Below are 20,391 nucleotides of genomic sequence, written 5' to 3'. Positions count from 1 at the left end.
ACTCTTTGTCAAAAATGTAGAGTCCAAGGGATCTGCTTCTCAGCCACTTCGGTCGGCTGGTAAAGCGTTTCGAGTGCTCCGAATCTCTTGATTGTAGGAAGATTTTTTTGCCCTAACCTCTCCAGTAATGGTAAATTAGCGCCACTACACGGAGAAACAGACCCCATGAGCTCTACACTTTTTACAAAGGTTTGACACAAAGGCTGTACATGAGGAGCTGACTCTTGTCCAGTTTTCGGGAAAGTGCATATATATAGAAGTTATTTATGTCTCCCAGCAAAAGCACAGCCTATCCGTTGACATGGAGTCCCTTCAGTAGAAAGGCAGAGGCTCGCTCTGTCACCTAATACCGTTACACCGTTTACCTCGTTGCAGCACGCATTCATAGTTGTTGCATGCGTTTTGCTTTATGCACGCAGTTAGATATTAAATCAAAGTTGCCTTGCGCAATTAATACAACTTTCCTTTTACAGAGAATTCATTTTCATCACAGCATATCAAATCCCTTTATTTTTCTTAGACTCGCTTTGGGGATGATACATAAAGTATAGGATTAAGATATACGAAATTTTGCGGCTATGTGTTTTGTAACTACATGCAGGCGCGCACTGTCTGATCCTCCGTGATTTCATTTTTACCTTGCATTTGACTGAACAAACCACTTCCACTAAACTTATAACAAAACCACAAAAGAAAAAAAAATCGTTTCCAACAAAATTCCTGAAGGCATATTCCCTCCACGTGTGAGTATTTGGTTTTGGTTTCTAGGTGTTCAAATTCGGATTAACAATTCCCGGCTTCAAAAATAATAAATAGGATGGACAACTAATTAGACGGCAAGATGAATGTGAATAATTTTCCAGAAATGCGTGTTCACAACCTGGCGCAGGAGAATGCACATAAAGAAGCCGAGCGCTTCAAAGTTTATTCCAAAGTATGCACAAAGCTTAAGTCTTAACAGAAGGATAAACAAGATGTCCGAAAGTTGAGCACTACAGTGGGACCTCTTATTACAGAACGCTAAGGATAGTAACATAAAGCAGATCAACACAGTGATGTTATAGCTATATTTACAAAATTGCAATATACCAGGTTATAAAAGACACATACATATTGCATAGACAGAGCAGGAACAAACAAGATTTAATATGCATTAAAACGGTGTCATATTAAATGAGAAGTCTAAAATATATGCGCGAAATTACATTAACATTGCAGACACCGTTTCACCTAAATCAGGAACCCATTCGCTGAGATATAGCTCGATCGAAAGCTCTTATCAAGCATTTCTGGTTTGAAGTGCTTCAGGAAGGTCGACACTAACGTGGTTCAAAGGTCATGCATTGCTACAGCCTGTGACCTTGAATAGAAGCCTTAGGGCATGAAGAATACAGCCCATAAATGGATCTCACATTCAGATTGAGCAAGCCTCAGATCACCGAATTCAAGCTTCAAAACGCCTACACATTGCTGCAGAGAAGTCGCAATGAAATGTATAACATTGCTAACGTTTCTCGAAATATGTAACGTACGCAGACATCGTCGTAAGCTTCTAATACTGCTTTATTTATAGGGTTTAACCTTACAAGGCAATTCAGGCTATGAAAGAGGTCGTATAGTCCAAGAGGGGTCCGTACATTTCGACCAACGGTGTTCTTTAACGTGCACTGACGTTGTACAGCAGACAAGCTGCTTGCTTTATGCCTCCATCGTGAATCGGATGCCGCGGCCGGACTTCGGTACCGCACTCTTTGGCACAGGACGAGCGCGCCAATGACTGCGCCACCGTGATGGGGATAACTCCTAATGCAGCAAGCAGTGCACAGCTCTCCAATGTTTTAGCACTATCACAAGAGTGTTGACCACACAGCCGTTCAGCATGAGCAGCGGGAGTTGTTTCACTTTTAGAGTGACAGTCGATCATGCGGTGCTGTAATTGGCAAGGGATCTATGCGCATGCGCGTGCTATCACCCGCTTCGTCTCTGTGGCCGTGCATCGGATGCTGGGCGACCGCCTGGTCAACGCTTACGTGACCTTAGTAAACAGATTGGAGATCTGTACATTCCGGCATGCTGAAACCTCTTGGAGTGGTTGAAATCTGGGTCTGTTCCAAAGCGCAGGTGGGCGGTCGGTTTATTTCTTGAGGTAATGTCGTGCTCACTCTCAGAGTTAGACGTGCAATCTGCTGCGGTAAAGATTCCTAGGGCTAACCTACCTTATGACTGAGGCGGGAACATTTCCCTCTTCGTCACCATAATAGTCAGTTTAAACACACGCTCACTTAAGGTAAGTAGCTATCCTATATCCCCTCAATGCGGGTCGCCTTAATTTAACCTCGTAGGCTTGTTTAACGAACAGGGACACACTCAGACCTATCTACTGGTAACAGATAGAATTGTGTCAGCTTCTCAGCGTAAGATCCTACGCATCATTTCCATTACCAAGATTACAACTTGTTCTTTTTTTTGTTTTTTTTTTTGTTTTTTTTTTTGTTTTTTTTTTTGTTTTTTTTTTTACGCAGACTTGCTTAAATTCGTTGAAATAAAACTTCTCTTACGGATAGTTCCTGCAACTGTATAGTAAAATCCTGCTAGTTCGCTCTGAATCGAGAAGCTCCCGCTGGTAATTGCCTGTCTTGTAAGCATAAAATTGTATAAAAGAAAGTATCAAGAACTTTTTTTATTTTTGCGCAGTTTAGTACCTTACGCAGGTAGTACTCATTTGAGTGTGCAGATGAGAATTCCGGGGAAAAAAAAAAAGAACAGTACTGCGTCGCATACAGTTTTTTTTTTTTTTTTTCTGTGCTGTGCACCCCTCCTGTGTTTGAAGCACTATACGAGACGAAAGGTGTCGTTGATTAAGCGGATTTACACCGCCGTCATATCGAATTTCCCGGTTTCCCCGACGCTGTTATCAGCGTCGGGCTTGTGCATAAAGGCTGATCTGTGCATTTTCGTGCTCCGAATACCGACCCATGTCTGATGCTGGCGTAAGCAGTGATTTTAGGATCTACTTAGTCGTCCAAATAAGCTGAGCGGATAGCGCCGTTCGCATATACGTGGCCGGTTTGCGTTGCCTCAGTACTTGTTTCGGTTTCTGCAGCGTTAGCGGCAGACAGCCGTGGCTTGTTTTTCGAGACAGGGGGCAGATATAAAAGAGAGGGCAGTATATAGGCAGTGCATATTAAGTTTGTACGAAGCTTGCTCGAAAAATTCTTGAAGCTCTGGAAACACGGTATAAAAAAAATAAGCCCCTACATAACTCATGCAATTCCTGTTTCTGCCATTATATATCTTGTTGTCTAGTTGGCGCAAGCTTCGTGGCTGGCGGAATAAGGAGGAAAGTATAGGGTCGTCCACTTCTAGCTATTGCATACTTACTGCTTTCAGAGAAACATGGCGTCCGACGCCGGCGCCTAGAAAATCAAAGCAACATAAACAAAGATGGATAAGGAGATGGTGCATCGCATTGTCTGCCTCTTAGCTATATTGCGTTGTCGGGTCGAGCGCAATGACGCTTTGAAAGCCGTAACCGTGTTACAGCTAGAAGTAGATGATATTGTACAAGACCTGCTACACAGTAATGGCACACATATGCAAATTGAATTACGCGTTTGTATTCGAATGTGTGTGTTGCGGTACTGCGGCAACTATTAAGTACAATGTCAGCGCCTGAAACATGAAGACGAACGAAATGACACGGAGAGCGCTGAAGCTGTTCCCAATATTATATATGGTCGTCTAATAATCGACTACAAAACCAAGGGCTGAATTCCGTGCGTATTTTTAATAAAGCCTTTTGTTGACTGAATCAAAGCTTCTCTAAATCAAGATGTTATAACGTCGAACAGGAGAATTAACCTCAGTGGGTTTATTAAAGTAGCATGCTTAGAAATTACACGATCTAGTGCATTTATTCCTTTCTCAACTATCATTAACGCTACCAAGGATGAAAAAAAAAAAACACATTTAGAACAATGAGCATACTTTCGGTATTGCACTTGGCAAGGTCATGTCCAGCTTTTACCAGATCAGAATTGCTAACGGTTCCTAAGAGCAGACCTAAATAATTTTGTAAAATAAAAACATAACCTTAGTTTTGCAATTATTCCTTAAAAGTTTATTCAGTATGTAGTGCAAAATACCTTTAGCCATGCCACGTTCTCGTGGGGTGCGTGCTGAGGAGTTTTCAGGAAGATATTACAAGTTTGTTTTTGCTAAATACAGATCAACGTTGTCCATTTTTTGTCTCTGAATTCTGCCACGTTTTGAAGCGCTGTAGCGAAAAAATGTAAGGTTTAGATGTAAGAAATCATGCATGAGGTAAAGAATATTACATGAAAAATACAGAAAAAAAATTCAGTGGCTAGCTAGAAAGCAGGGCTTGAAAATTGACTTTAATGAGGCGCGTTGATCCTGTAGCTGCTTGCGATTCTTTCCCCAAAAAACTGCATCAACAACAAAACATTTTATACCAGTTCTAGCCGTTAAAGTTGCATAAATTTAACGACCGTGGAATAAAGCTTTAATGTGCATACAGAAGGGTTCCAAGCTTGCAACATTCATATCATTATCATCAGCCGGATTATACCCCCTGCAGGGCGAAGGCCTCTCCAATATTACTCCAACGAACCCGGTCCTGTGCTAGCTCCATCCAGTTGTTCCCTACGAACTTCTTAAAGGCCTCATCCGACCACATAACTATCTGCCACCTCCTGCTATACTACGCTTTCCTTTCCTTGGAGTCCAATTTGTCCTGTGTTCTCTCCTGTATCCTGTGTGTCTCTCACGTCCCTGTCTTTTTTTTTTACGCTTCAGGCTTCGCCAAAAACATGAGCCCTTCGCGGCCATCAGTTATCATCTCTACGCGTTACATGTCCTGCCCATGTTCATTTTCTCTTCTTGATTACAACTAAAATGCCATTAACTCGAGTTATTTCTCTAATCCATTCTGCACTCTTCCTATCGTTTAACGTTAAACCGACCATTTATCGTTATATAATCTGTGCGTTGTCCCTAGTTTAAGTAGAACGCTTTTCGTTAGACCCCATAGGCGAGTGCAGGTATGACGCAACTGTTTTATATTTTCGATCCTCTTGAGCGATACCAGTAAACTGCTAGCAATAATCTGCAAGTACTTGCCAAATGCGCTCTATCCTATAGTCTAATTCTCCTGGTTATTTCCCTTTCATGGTACGGATCAGCGGTTACTACCTGTCCTAAGCATACATATTCGCCTACTACTTCTAGTGTTTCTCTACAGGCGATTGCAAGCTGCTGTTCCTTCCCTAGGCTCTTGAACATTACCTTAGTCTTCTGCATATTAGTTTTTAGGCCTACCCCTCTGTCTTTCCGTTTAGGTCATTAATCGTTATTTGCAATTCAGCTTAGTTACTAATTAGCAAGCCAATGTCATTACTACCATATTACAAAATTGCAACATTAAAAACTGGCAAAAATGACGTTTTGCGCCTTTTGTAGGACACGATTTTCCACCCGGAAGACAGCCGCATACCTTGAAAAATTATGGTTCATTCCTTTGTTTTGGCACATATTCCCATAGCATATAAATATTTCAAAAGATGAAAAATTTCCTGCGATATCGATTGCCATCTTTATCTATAAACAGGGTGTCCGAGCTAAGATGGAGCAATATCTATAGAGCCTAAGTGGTTTTCCTAACTGAAATCAAGTGAGTGTTGTTATTAGTGATATAAAGTAATTAAACAATGTAATTAACTATCAGTATCGTTCTAATTACTGCTCAAGTACGAATAGGAAAGTCGTTGAGCGCCACGAAAGTATAGCCCAACCCAGGCGTTTTTGAGGAGAAAGATTTGGCGTAGCCCTCTTTATTCGGCAAGAATGAAAGCCCGCGAAGTTTTAAAATATCAAGTGCTAGCGCGGTTTCCTGTGCCATGAAGCTAAATAGCATTTGTTTCAAGTAAAGGTGGTAATGAGACGGTATAAGTCACAATGTGTGGTCGGGTAGAGAAATAATCTAATGTTATTTAAGCACTCTTGGCCCAGCAAGACAATGTTTTCTGAGGCAACCGCTTTCTAAATAAATTACCTTTTTTGAATGAATGGTTTCTTGATCACTGATAAATGGAGAGAATCGCAATAATTGATACGATTTCATCAATTTTCAAAGATTTCACTTGGTCTTAACAACTGGAATCATGTTTTTTTCTCTGAATGAAGAATGTGAATGTCTCAATTTATCCAGGCCTGTAGATCACTACACGCATTTTTTTTTAGGCAGACTTTATTGGCTCATGTGGTTCAGAGGAAAGTGTCCACAGGACCTGACACTTAAAAAGAAAAAAAAAAAACCTCTGTCTTTACCAGGAATCGAACCACATTCCCTTCGATACTCAGCGGTGCGCGCAAACCACTACTCCACTTGTTTTTTCTCGCTTTTTATTGCAGACCAGTTATTCTTCGCTAGGCTCGTCAGAACCAGATCGTAATTCTACTTGTATAGCGTGAGGATAATGGTATACATATAGGGATGATAATGGCGATACAGTCAGCGTCGCGATAATGATAATACTAGCGATGACAATGAGGATGCAGTTAGTCGTGCAATGACCCTGTAACCCGGCTGTCGCCATTTCCGCTGTTAAGCAGGCTTAAGTGCATGCAGTCCTGTAATCTTTTTCTTTTTTTGAAGAAGAAGAAGAAGGGAACTTTTCAAGCTTAGGTAAAAAGTAGTGAGGGAATCCCAGCTTGTTTAAAAGCCCCTTTCACATTTTCTACACGTGTGCCAGAAATCTCATGCATAACAAAGTTGTTCTGATACTGCCTTGGTTCCCGCTCGGTAATAACGAAAAGTACACTGTACAATACGAGAATAGAACAGGTCAGCAGCACGTACCGTCTTTTACAAAAAGCCCATCTTTTGTCAACCGAGAAAAAAGTGGAATGTCGTGCCAAATCCTTGAATTATTATGCAATTGAGTTATGAGAATTGATGAAAACTTTTTCTTAGTCCTAATTCTACACTGCCATCCATACAGCTTATTATGTTCACTGGAATATTTATTTGGTATGTTTACATACTAGTACATAGTGCCCGATAAATTTTCAAAACTTCCAAGCCGCTGAAAAAGAGCGCGAAGACAGATTTCGTGGCCCACCCTGCACTTTATAGCGCAAATAGCTGTGTATTAGAATGACCGCCAATGGTCCAGTATTTGGTTGTACCAAGCTTTCAGCCATACAATATTGAAAAGTTCAATAGAAATATCAATCCAATTTTCTTATCGTAGGCCAAATTAATATTTTTTTTCAAAAAGTGACTTTTTATTGATCTGATTTCACCATCATCTCGAGAAAATAGATACCCACAACAGCCCCCTACGGGCGCAATAAGTTTGCACAGTAGTTCAAAGTGGAAAATAAAATAGTTATAACTTTTGTTCTCTTTTCCTATTAAAGATGAGGTGCACTAACTCTCTCGCACCGTACCAAACTGAAGCTGCCAGTTAGTCGGGCCTCGCGGAGACCAATGCTGCCCCAAGGCCCCACGATAAAACGCTTTGCCGCGGGTCAGAAGCGCCTAAGAATGCCCAACTTTCTCCGCGACCGTGAAAAACCATATGGAAGGGTTCACTACTCCTTAGAGCCGCTCCTCGTTCCAGGAATAAGCCAGTCGCACTCACTTAACCGTTAAAACTTGAAACCAGGATGCAAGACAGAGAAAAAAAAAAGAGAGAGCAGAAAAGGCTTGGCGTTCTTCGCGACTGCGTGCTTGTATGGAAGGCTGGGCACAGCGCAAAGTGCCCCGAAGAGAGAACGTGCGCATCAGGCCGGTGGGGATCGCGAACACAGCGCGAAAGCCGATAGCCACCGCCTGCTCGCGGTAACTGAACACTGCGTCGGACAGAGCGCGCCAAAAGGGCCGTTTGCCAGTTTGTGTTCTTTTTCTTTGTACCCGAGTTCCGTCCGTGTGTAATCGATACCCTCGGTCGGAGGGGTAGGCCGGAACGTCGGCCGGTGGAAAACAAGCGCTCGAACCAGCGCGCCAGCAAGGGGAGTAGCGCGCGACCGGACCCAGCTATGGCGGCCCCGGAGTCACAAAGAAAGAAAGCTACAAAACGCTGCAGTTGCAGCAGACGACGTCGACCGACCGCGCGACCACGTTGCGAGCAGACGACCGGCACGAAAGCAGCCAATGAGAGAGCGAGCGTCGTTCCGGTTGCCACGGGCGACGGCCAATGAGGTTGCGCACCGGTCAAACAGGCTTGTCTTGGCGCGGTGGCTCGAGGGGAGAAGAGAGGCACCGGTCCGGGCATTCCGCTTTGTGCGCTGTGACGCTTCGGATGTTGGCAGCAAGTGCTCTCCGCACCTGAAAGAAACGCCCGGATGCGAGCGGAGGGATTAACTCGGATGCGAGCAGCCGGCCTGTGTTGTGTGTGAAATATCAGCCGTTGTCGGACTAGAACGCTGTGAGACGCCGTGCGACTCTTGCTTGACTCGGGGCAATCTCTCAGTGGAGACGCCGGTTTGTTGTTCACTGCCTCAACCCAGTGCGCGGCAGCTCTCTCGCGGCCGCCGCCGCCGCGTGCACTCAGTTATGGATACCACCTGCCTCACAGCCGTCGTCCTGCTTCTGGGTGAGTGGCGCTCTCTTGACGTTAGCGTCGTCTCCTATCGAAACTGTGACGGCTCGCCGAACGTAGCGAAGACTGTACTAACGAAGATGAATCCGGACTAAAAACTAGACAGTATTGCAATTTTGCTTTTGGATTTCTTCAGTTGTTACGTTACACTAACGCATTACAGAGTATATCGATTTATTAATAAGATAGTCGGTCGGTTGTATATGTTCCTAAATATACTATTCCCACTTGTATATATGTTATGTTTTAATTATATGTAAAATCGGCGGCTTTCGTGCCAGAAACTGTTTTTTGCTTAGTTTCGCTTTAGCACACTCGCTCTAATCATTCTGCTATCTTCAGTTTTTCCGACTTCGTTAATTATCGTAAAATGCACTCACCTCCCAGAAAGGAAATTTCACGCTGTGATCGAACGCCCACCCGGCGAATGTATTTATATCCATTTGTTTTTTTGTAGATCACGGTTACGATCGGACAGGTGTCCCGATTCGAGTCCAAGTCCGCTTCGATTGCATCCAGTTCGAGGCCACGCGGTGAGCACCGTAATGCGACAACAAATGTGAAGTTTACGCAGCTGGCGACCGCGTGTAATCGGCAGCCATCTCATGTCCACAGTTCATTCGCGGCTGGTGGTAACCGCTTTCGTTTCGGAAACAACAGCGCGGCGAGAAAAGAAATTAGAGGCGCCAGAAAGAAAGCGCAAAAAAAAATAATAACAGAGATCACCTACATCTCGAAGTGAACTGCTTGATGCAAGGCCGCCGGTTTGAGAAAAGCTTTTCTCCAAGGTTGCTCGCTTCCTACGCTTCGCACGGGGTACCAATACACGATCCGCATATCGATCCACATCCATCGAGAGGAGCGGTAGGCGCGCGCCGTGCTCTTTCGTATACCGCGACCCGGATAGAACGGCGAAGGGAACCATAAGGGAGCATTGCACGTCCTCCTCTCTTCGATGCAGTCACACAGTTATCCTGCAGGGCGCTTTCAAATGCACTTAACTGGTTACGTGCCGAATAGGCAATCGAATCACGGTGTTGAAATTTGCACACGACATTCCCTCCCCCCCCCCCCTTTTTTTTTTAGGAAACAGCCCCAGCTTGACAATAATGGCATTACGTTTAATTGGCTATCGCACCTGCTGCGTATACCAAATCATCGACTAGTTTGATCTCTGAATGGTGATAAATGTGCGTGTTTAATGTGTTGAATTCCTATTTTTGCTTAAATCCGTAGAAGGACATGATATTTTTTCTGTCGTAGGTTGTCTCGATGGGGACGTCTCAGATAACAGGTTGACAGGCATTCTCAAAATCTTGTTGGCATTTGAAACACGTTAATGTTTGCCAGAAATTCATCAAAAAGAAAGCAAATATGAGATGGAAGACGGCTGGCTGACTTCCTTTCGCAGGTCATGAAAATGCCGTTATATGTCTGCACTTAACGAAAAATATACCACGACCGGAGACGCCGGACATCGCGGTGTATGTTTATCGCAACTCTATGCGAAACGAGTACTCGTCAAGCTGTGACACCTGCATAGTCGGTGCGCTTAGAAAATTAAGGGAGATATATCGTGCGGAGTGTTATGCATTCATGCAAATGACGATGTAGCCTGAGCACCGCATGTGGGTGATGAAACCGCTGTTTTCATAACATCCTAGCTTCGTGAAGCGCTCATATCAAATGCTGCGCACGCGCGATAGGAAGACCCGTTCGTGCAACATCGGTCCTACACTGCCGTTCACGCGTTGCTGGTTAGAGAGAAAGAACGTCGCGATTCGTTTGCATCGTAAGCTGTTGAGTTTAACTTCGGCCGCATCCTCCAACAGGTTTTCTTTCGAATTCGTGCAGTATGCCTTGATATCGCTTTATTGTTGTTGTTTTGTGTTCTTCGATTTTTCTCCGGCACTACAAGCATGGCAGTTTACGTTTCCCGAGGGCACATTTTCGCGCATCTGCTTACTGACGCAGTGCGAGTTCTTCCTCCAACTCTCTACGGTTGAAGGCGCTGGGAGTTCAAATTTAGCTTTTTTTATTTATTGCAACGGCTATCGGCAGCTGTACTAATGTCGCCCTTTTTGCTCAAGTACTCAACTATGATGCGGGAACAGTAGTCAAGACACAACGAGGTTTTTGCGACTTGTATCATTGGTGGGCAGCGTTAGGACTGTGCGAACGGTTTGTGCGAGGAGTACGCAGTGTGTGCAACGCGGAAAAATGTTCCCCTTGAATGCCGACTGCAAGGCGGGAGGACCAGGGGAGGCTGCTTGCAACTCAGTGAACAAGAATGTTGTCAGCATCTGTGGCTTGTTCTCACTGAGCGATGCAACATCAATTCCTTATCCCTGTAAAAACTAAAAGAGCACAATAATGAAAAAACATGTGAAGGAGGGCCTGTCCTAGGCCACAGTATAAAATACTGATCATGAAGCGAATGCGACAGAACATATGTATTTCAGACGGTGCATCTTATAAAGGCCAACTTTATGGAGGCCTTGCCAGTGAACTGGTTAGAGCCATTTGTCCCATAAACACATGCAGGGTTCCATGTTTGCCCTAATTAACGCCATGTGGGGTATTAATAAATTGTGGTGCATTCCCATACGGTGTGTTGCTCATCTGCATATTTCTTTTATGAAATATAAGCACAGGATACGCTTAGGTTAGCTGCGATGCAGTGAAACCTCCTTTGAGTGCCTCACTGGAGCACTTACATTTAGGGCACTGGTCGGAGCAGCTGGCCCGGACGACGTTTAGGTATTCAACCGACGTACTTATAGCCATACTGTTGAACATGAAGGCACGCGAAGTGTTCAAAGGCATCTCCTTCCGGGAATCCACTAATCCGACACTGCGAAAAATGTCAGGTCGTCTGCGCGCCAGCTTTCACGCGTTTACACTGCTTTACATCGATCTCAGTGCAATAAAGACCTGCGACGTTTGGGTCGAGTAACTGCCAGGCGCGGCGTGCGGCCGAGTGGCGATAAGTATCCGGCCAGGCTAATCTGCTTCCTGGGCACGCGCGCTGAGCGCATTAGAGATGTCGAGAGCTCCGGTATTGACTCGCCATCAGGGCCACTCGCCTGCCGCGTTCACTTGCTTCGGCAATGTCACGGCCGAGCGCCTAGCACCCGGATTTGCTAATTCTTCCATAATGGGTATCAATTGGCAACATCTTAGCGTTATATTACAGGCAGTTGGCACCGAGGCAGGTGTGGCACCAAGTGTAAGGGACGCACTTAAGATCCCGCTCGTGCAGACTTGGTGCGTTACTTGGTGCGGCACCAAAGATGTCACTGGCACCTCTTTTCAGTGGAGAGGGTAAGGCTATCTGCGTTATTCTGCTATGCCGAGAAGATCGCACTATGATCGTTACCAATGCGTTGCAAATCACACTCGGCTCCTCCATCCTGATTCTGGATGCGAGTGTATACGGTGAGCCCGTTCGCAAATGACTCGCTCCCCAACAACTTGAAGTTGTGGGCTGCGCCAGTAAGGTTGAAAATTCATCCCGTGATTTCCAATCTCCGTGGCTTCTATCTCTGTGGAAGCATATCGTGAGACAGCAGTCACATCATTGCAGTGTGTGAAAATGCTGCTGCTGAGATGAAAGGAAAACAGCGTGCATTGACACTTTCGTTCGAGCATAACCTGTAGCGTGAGGGTGCCAGACAGGTTTATTGTTCCAGGTCATGACTTCAGGCACGGCTCTTCTGCAATCCGAATCAAAGGAGGCAGCGTGGCGATCATTCGCCGATGCCTGCAGTGAAGAATGGCAAGCATAAAGCACCGTGTTGCCATAGAAACACGTTCAACGCCCTTCTGTCATGAAAGTGGACGCCGTTTTACACAGACGTCACTAACGTACTAGCAACAACACTTGAGCGCTTGGCTCGTGCCCTGCTATCAGAGGTTCATAACAGACCGTAACGTAGAGCTCGCACACATTATTAGCCAGGCCAGCGGTTTTGGCACCGCTAGCGCGTCGTTTGTTGACAAGGGCACAAACTATCACGAGGCGGCTCCGGAAGCACGCGCTTGCGAGCCGCTCTGCTCTTATACACTGTGAGAAATGCAAGGTGCAGCGTTTTGAAAGAATACACCAAGCAACCCCGTCCGGAAAGAAACATTCAAGGGGGTGAATAACCATGATGAGAAACACGCACTGGACAGCATCTGAGGGTTATACATTTTCTCTTAATGGCTGCATAACACTGCTCTCGCAATCACCCTGCGGCGCGACCGCTATTCTTCCTGTGTGGGCGTTGCGCTGAATGACGCGCCATTTCGGTGTTGCTTATGCAACAAATGCTATGCAAGTCTCGTAAGCTCTGTCGTTTGGCTTCACTCGTTCGTTTACATCACTGTATGTAGTGAGCGTTCGTAGCTTAGCACCTGTAGCGCCTACCCGTGCCGAGCAAAGGGATTGTTGCAAGTTATTGGGATTAGAAAGCCATTTGGTGTATGGGGTTTTACGCCCCAAAGCGACTCGGACTATAAGAGACGCCGTAGTGGAGGGCTCCGGAAATTTCCACCCCCTGGGGTTCTTTACAGTGCACTGACATCACACAGTACATGGGCGCCTTGGTTTTAGCCTCCACGAAAAAAGCAGGCGCCGAGGGACCGGGATTCGATCCCTCATTCTTCGGCACAGGAGTCGAGCACCCTAACCACTGCACCAGCCCAGAGGGACAGCAAGCACTATTTCTGGTTTTAAGTTTTGAATGCAGATTTACAAACGTTTACTGTGCGGCCCACGGCGCATTAATTAATGACGACGACATTTAAAATCGCACCTTTGGCATGGATAAACGCAAGGAGATATCAGGAAGTGCCACATGTAGCGCTCCAACATGACACCGGCAAGTATTTGCTCCTAACGCTCATATTACTTAAATGAGCTAGTATGTTGAAAGCCTCTTTCCTTTCCTTGCGGTTTCCTTCTGGGTCTCAACTGTGGACGCCGCGTGGCGAGCCATGCTAAACCTTCTTTCACATCTTTGCTTCTAAACTGTACGCACTTATTATTCTTCATAACACAAATCTGTTTTACAGCCACATTTCACGTTTCTCTCACGTCGTTACTTTTTTCGACGATGTAACGAAAAGGTCAGGGAGCTTTCCGGGAAAGCGGTTGCCTCTTCCTTTTTTTCTCGGATACTGCATCAACAGTGCCGTGTCTGATATCTAGCATTGTTATTTCGTAGTCTCGTGGGCTTTCGGAAAGTAAATGGTGGAGAAGCAAGGCCGCCAAGTTTTGCGAGAATTCATATATACGTTCATGACGTTGCACATCGAATTGCACCGAAACAACGATTGATTCAGAATGAAGGGTCAGTATTATAAATTACCCGTGGCAAGTGGCATACATTCAGTAGGTTTAGGGGAGCGAACGCAGGTCAGCATACTGCAGTCGCGCAGCCACGAAGACCGGAATCTGCCTCTGCCAAATACCATTTTCTGTCACTGTTCATCACCCTCTGTCGATAATTCCTGTCATAGCGCTCTCACACCTACACAGTACTAGTCTATGGCACATGTGAGGCGATGCAATGTCAGTGCAGACATCCTGGGCCGTGACCATCAGAAAATGTAAGAGACATGAGTTCTGGTCTGGAGAACTTTCGAAAACTTTGATGACAGCGCCGCTGTTCTGCAGCTGTGACGATTATCGCAGTGCGCTCAGGAATTGATGCGAAGACTGTACGCACAGCAATGTCTTCACAGACGCCTTTTCTACAGTAATAGCCTGGCCCTTCACGTCCAGGCACAAAACGCGCTCACGTATATTTTTGGCGACACATGTTTTTTTATTTCTTAAAATATTTTTGTCATAAAGAATCTCAAGCCTGCACATCACTGCTGGTGTATTGCTAACAGCGGGGGTTATGAAATGTGGAGTAGTCTGACCAGGTTCGTTTTTCTTTGAATGACCGGAAGTTGCCCTATTTTAAGCGGCACCGCAAAGCAGACCTTGCTTCTTCCCCACTGGACTTTTGCAATTCACCTTCGCCATCGCCCACCGCGGCATCCAAGGCCACCCTCCATCTGAGTCACGTTGGTTATGATACTAAAAGTAGCAGGTTCGCAGGTATATAGGAACACCTGGGAAACCCGCAACTCCTCGAACCACATGAAAACGAAAAAATACTGCCCCCTGACATGTCCTGGGAGTACTAGCGGCGTTTCTAGGTTACGCGGCATAATCTCTGGGTCAAAACCGAAGAGCTTGCTGGTTACCACGTAGAAGCCAAACGGTCAACTGCGCGCACGCGAGAACCCAACGCGGTTATAATACTATCCTTGCTCCCGCATCGTGCGTGTTCTTTCGCTCTTGCTCTTCTGCCTACGAGGGCTCCCGGGTCATTTTCCTATAACCAGTCCACGCGGTTCGGCGCCGACTCGAGAAGACAGCTTGTGTACTTGCTTGCGTTTCGCGGATTTTTCTACTTCTCGCGATACAATTCCCTTCTGCTTTAAAAAAAAAAAAAATGAAATTGAAGGGAAACAGCTGTCCTCTCACAGTCCTACCTGCCTACATAGGCCGCCATCGGTTACAGTGCGATTGTTATATGTGCGTGTCTGGCCTTTCTAGTCGACTGTTCCCCTGTTCTTCCCCCTTTATGCCTCGCGTTTTCTTTCGCATTTAGCCCGTTTTGCCGCCTCTTTTTCAGGGACCCGCTCCTTTCTTAGTCTGCCTTTCGTTTCTCTTTTCTTCTTCTATCTTCACCCTTGCAGTTCGTGCCGATGCCTTTCTTGTTTTCGCCACTTTGTGCACGATATATATAAGCCGCGGGTGCGTGGACGTTAAACGGCCGTGCGGGCACGTACTGGGGGGACCGGCTCACCCGCGCACCTCGCTTTTTTTTTTTTTTTTTTCTTGCTGCTCCTTTGGCTCGCCGACCTAGATCGGCCCCTCCGCTAAGCGATGCCGGGCCGGGATAGGGCACTGCGGCGCGCGACGGCCCTTGTCGGTGCAACGAACGCCATAACGCCGAAATCCACGGGATTCGGTGGCGAAATTTCGCCCCGCGGCAATTACGTGTAGTGCTTAGCAGAGCGTTTGAAATCGAAGCACTCTTTGTGAGGCGTTGTGTATAGAGAGATCCAGTTTGATCGTTGTCAAGACCGCATCGGTCGCCGCTCGAAGTCGCTGGGCCGCGAAACATGGCTGCCAAGGTGACGCCTGTTCGATATAACGCACGTAAGCGAAGAACCGCTATTAGGTGTTACAGTACAAAGCTTCGATTATTCCTTTGCAGCGGGTTGGGAAAACTATTAGCGGCGTTAAAAGTGCATTTTGAAGGCGTAGAATGGTTTCTATGCTGACCTAGAAGGCACTCGATCGTTCAGCTGTTATGGTGGGGCTCAATTATCGCAAGTGGCTCGTAGTGGCAACTAGGCGGTGGTAAGCAGTCTTGTAAGACAAGCCTGTTCATAGTCATGCTAAACACCTCGCCTTATAACTACCAAATAAACTCTCTCTCTCTCTCTCTCTCTCTCTCACACACACACACACACACACACACACACACACACACACACACACACACACACACACACACACACACACACACACACACACACACACACACACACACACACACACAAAATTGAAGGTTGTTTGCATCTTGTATATTGGTTGTGCTTCCGACCATCTTTATCTTTTTGTGCGAAGAAAACGAAATGGCCAAAATGCGTGATCTAGAGACACCGGGACGCAGTAAGTTTTGTATAACCCTTCGCAGCTGTGTCTGAATGTCTCAATCGGTCTAGCATACAGACAACCCGGACACTTTATATACGCCTCGATTTCATCGTTCAGTCGCATGTTGTTGCAACTTCGTTTATTACCATTAACGTGCAATTGCTCAGAATTCGGAGCTCTGGGCAAATTCGGCCCGGTTTTATATTTCATTCTGGACACTCGTGGTTGTGAGCTTCCTGTGTCACTGCATACGTTTACTTCATATGCAAATGGCTTTGCATGACAATTTGGGCAGCCATTCGCAGCGATATCAGCCTGAGTCTACAATATATAGCCAAGCGCATACTTATTTGTTTTTTTAAACTCGGGCTCAAAAGATAGGCGACTGGTTTCATTTCCTTGCATTGTCTACGCATCCCCGACCGTGATAAGGTGTAGAAAGCCAGCTGCGAGGAGAAAGTATGTTCGATTTTAATTGATTCCTAAAACTGTTTCATGGTTCAACGACCCGGTGACTCAATTTAGATCATCGCATTACGTCCCAAATTCCAATAAATGAAAAGAAAAACCGATTTCTAAAAACGATCTGAGAAGTTCCCACATTATGCGAATACTCGCAAACCTTTAAGCGGTTCGTAACCTAGCATGTTTACAGCCGGTACCAATAGCTCATGGGATGATTAAGAACAACTTTAATGGTGTGCTTCCATAGAAGTTATCAGGCATTGAAGGCGGTGGTTGGAACACGTGTTTCTTAGTACATGTAGGCGATTGATGGAGTTGTGGTGATGAAATAATTGTTTGTTTATTGTTTGTTGTACAACTGAATTCCGTAAACTTTAGCAGTTCACTGTAAAATATTCACGCCGTTCTGCATGTTCATCCTGAGAAGGTCGGTAAAAATTGCATAAAGGGCTACTACGACACTCTTTAATCTCGCTACGGTGTGCTCATTAAAGCGTTGCGTTTAGCTGCTACAAGTGCGTTACTATAAGCTGGAATACGTGACCTCTCTCATCTTCCTTCTCCTCTTTTTTTAACATCCTCTGCTAGTTTCTGCCACGTGACTCTGCGTTTTTTCCTCACATAGCCTAAGGCTCACTATAACACAGGAACTGCGCAACGTACAGGCAACGGAGTTCTCTTTCTGCGAAGGCGCTGCAAAACAGTAAACACATGCGAAAGCTATCTTGACGGCAGTTTCCTGTTTTTGATACCAATGGTTCTAGTAAACGCGACGAAAGTGACCTCGCTGTATCTTTCATGCTACGCCAATAAAAACCTACGAAGCATTTTTTTTTACGCATTACTTGTAGGAGAATCGTAACAGGACGACAAGACTGCGAATTTCTCACTGAGTAAAGCCTTTCAGCGAGTACTCCAAGCCGTGCTTGATGGGCAGCAATGTATAGCTTCCAGGAGGAGTTGCATGTGCTACCATAGGTTTTTGTCACGTCAGTCCTGCGTCGGCCGCTCAGGGCCAGAGCAGAACTGTGTTCGTCCCTTAGCAAGGCAGCAATTTTTCCCTTCACTGAGCGCATGCCCTTATCAGCGTTGCGCCCACGTCCTGTTGGCTTCTTTCTATTCCTGCTCCCCGACGACGCACTTCCATCCAACTTCGAGAGGCGGATGAGCAGCTTCGAGACGGGGCAGCTTCCAGAGAACGCCGGCGGCTGCCTGTCGCAAAGGAAGGAGGTTTGCGATCGAATTTCTTCTCCGATAGAGGACCGTTTCTTTTGAAAAAATAAGCACTTAGCGGCAAATGATCAGGGGCTTTCACACTGCCGATGCTTTCCTTTCTGTCCTGTGCCTGGCCTGCGAAGCTGAAGCTCCGCTCATGAGAACGAGGAATAGGCAGAAAGGAATGTGTCATCTATAGGCTTCTCACCGTCTGTTGTTGGCAGCCGCTATGTCCCAAAGGACTATGCTTTTGCCAGGGGCGCTAGAAGGTTAAGGAAAGGTACAAGTGCAGTATTATTGCAAGAAAGCTCATGTATACTTACAATATATGGCCTAGCGAAGCGTTTTATGCTAAAAATGAAATGTCAGCTCGCCCATTGTGGAAAATCGCGAAGTTTCGCGACCATCTTGATTAGTTCGTGCTTGCAGTATGCATCTTAAACTAAACAAAGGCAGTAACGTAAACAACAATTATTTTGCCCGCTATTTCGCACCTGAGAGGCTTGGTGTGTGAACGATCAAATGGCGATGGGGATAGGGAGGACGGCGACTGCAGCTGCATTTGTCACGGCTACAGCAAAGCTACTAATAAATGGTAATGGGGCTATAGTGAGAATGCGTGGGAGTGAGCGAGGAGGAAAAGAGCGCAGTACACGTGTTTCAGTGCGATAATTCATCTGCATGCGACGGCTACCGTTGAAATTATACGTCATGTCGCACACGCCTATAACTCACGCTTCACCCTGCCATGGTGTCCACGGTGGCTTGCAAGTAACTGGTTTTAGTTACATTGCCTTAATAACGTAGGTGCTTGAGTGCAAAGAACAGAAAAAGAAAGAGCGCGGGGAAAGGGTGTGTGTGTGTGGGGGGGGGGGTGAACTGGAGAAACGGAGGATATTTAATATGATGGACACGGTAGTCAAAAGCATGGGGATAATAACTGGCACATGGAAATCGCAATAAATTTTTCAAGATGAAAGCGGGGGGGGGGGGGGGGGGGGGGGGTCTATGGTGTGAGTCATAGGAAGAACAATTGCAAGACTAACTGAAGAGGAATATGTGATAACAGAAAAGTGCTGTGTAGTGCGCAGTATATTATATCTATATCCATTGTGAAATGCGAATCATGCGTTCCTTGCGCCTCCTCGCAGACCCTTTCCCGTCAAACAGCGAGAAATGTGAGGCCTTACAAGAGGACAGAGACACTCCGTTGAGCGATATGCAGCGGCGCCCGTCTTCCTTTTCGAGCACTGCATGCCTTCACTGGAATGGCCTAAATGCAACTCAGCTATCTTGCTGCGAAGCGACGGTCACGCGCAAACAAGTATACTGTTGTACACTTAGGGTACTTCGGACACCAGAGTCTTCAAATTGAAGGTTGTAGCGACTCCTAGTAAGGAAAAAAAGGAAATACGACCTCCCCAGCAAACCAACGTCGCAGACCTAGGTTCGACCTCTTCGCCTTGATCGACGACTCCGCCTGTCAGAGAACAGTGCGAACTTTTGAAAACTACGCATAGCTTATAGTTGCCTGCGGGTAGTATGGACAAAGGCTCCTGTAACGGGAAGAACAACGCGAGGCCTTCTTCTCGGCGTCTTGCGTTCCGCGGTGTGCGTGCGATGGGCGTGCATATGTAAGTGCGACCGCCGTGGAATCTAGCCCCATTGTGCGCCGTTGTCTCGACGCAGTCGGCGTCCCGGCCGCGGACAGGTTTCCGAGCTGCATCGACAGTAGCGCAGCTGCAACTTGTCCCGCGCTGCCAGCGGCCGCACTCGAGGAACGCGCCGAGCATCGAGTGACGCGGGGCACGAATCAGTGGCTGCCGCTGCAGCGACCTCGTTATGCGCAATGCTAATCATTGCTCCGCCGTTTACGAAAGGGGTCGTTAGGCGGAATAATTGACCGGTGTTTATTTGGCGACACCGTAATTTAATATAACAAACTCGCCGCACGAATAAACTGTATGGTGCACCGCCACGGTGGCTCAGTGGTTGAAGCGCTCGTCTCCTAAGCCGGAAGACCCAAGACCCATCCCGGCGAAATGCGACGCATGTATTTATAGGACATTTTATGGTCAACAGGCGGTTTAAATTACGCACGAGCCCTCCACTACATGTCGTATACGCTGAGCTTCTTTGGGACGTCAAAATCATAAATCGAACGGGAACTTCCTGGTGAAGTTACTGTCGAATCATTATTGGGAATTTGTTTCGGTTTATATTTATTAATGCGAAAACATTACTTCGCTATGTTCACAGATTTCTGTCCTCAGACCACATCCGCAAAACGTGTCCGCATAGTCGTGTTCGCAGCAGTTGTGAGTAATTGAGAAGTGATAGAAGCTACTGAGTGGTGCCAATCGATAGAAGGTG

General features: G+C 46.2%; 1 protein-coding gene across 1 annotated transcript in view; it reads left to right on the top strand.

Moving 5' to 3' along the window:
• Positions 1–8,264: 8,264 nt before the first annotated feature.
• LOC146208001 (uncharacterized) overlaps positions 8,265–20,391 on the top strand; it is a 127,171-nt gene continuing 115,044 nt past the window's right edge. Inside the window, exon 1 of the mRNA XM_084591693.1 lies at positions 8,265–8,621. Within this exon, the coding sequence (XP_084447819.1) occupies positions 8,582–8,621 (40 nt within the window). The 5' untranslated portion in view covers positions 8,265–8,581. The remainder of the gene's footprint in view (positions 8,622–20,391) is intronic.

Source organism: Amblyomma maculatum, chromosome 1 (genome assembly GCF_055883805.1).
Source record: "Amblyomma maculatum isolate TAMU_Amacu chromosome 1, ASM5588380v1, whole genome shotgun sequence".
Classification (NCBI taxonomy): Eukaryota; Metazoa; Arthropoda; class Arachnida; order Ixodida; family Ixodidae; genus Amblyomma; species Amblyomma maculatum.
This window is presented reverse-complemented; position numbering and strand designations above follow the sequence as displayed.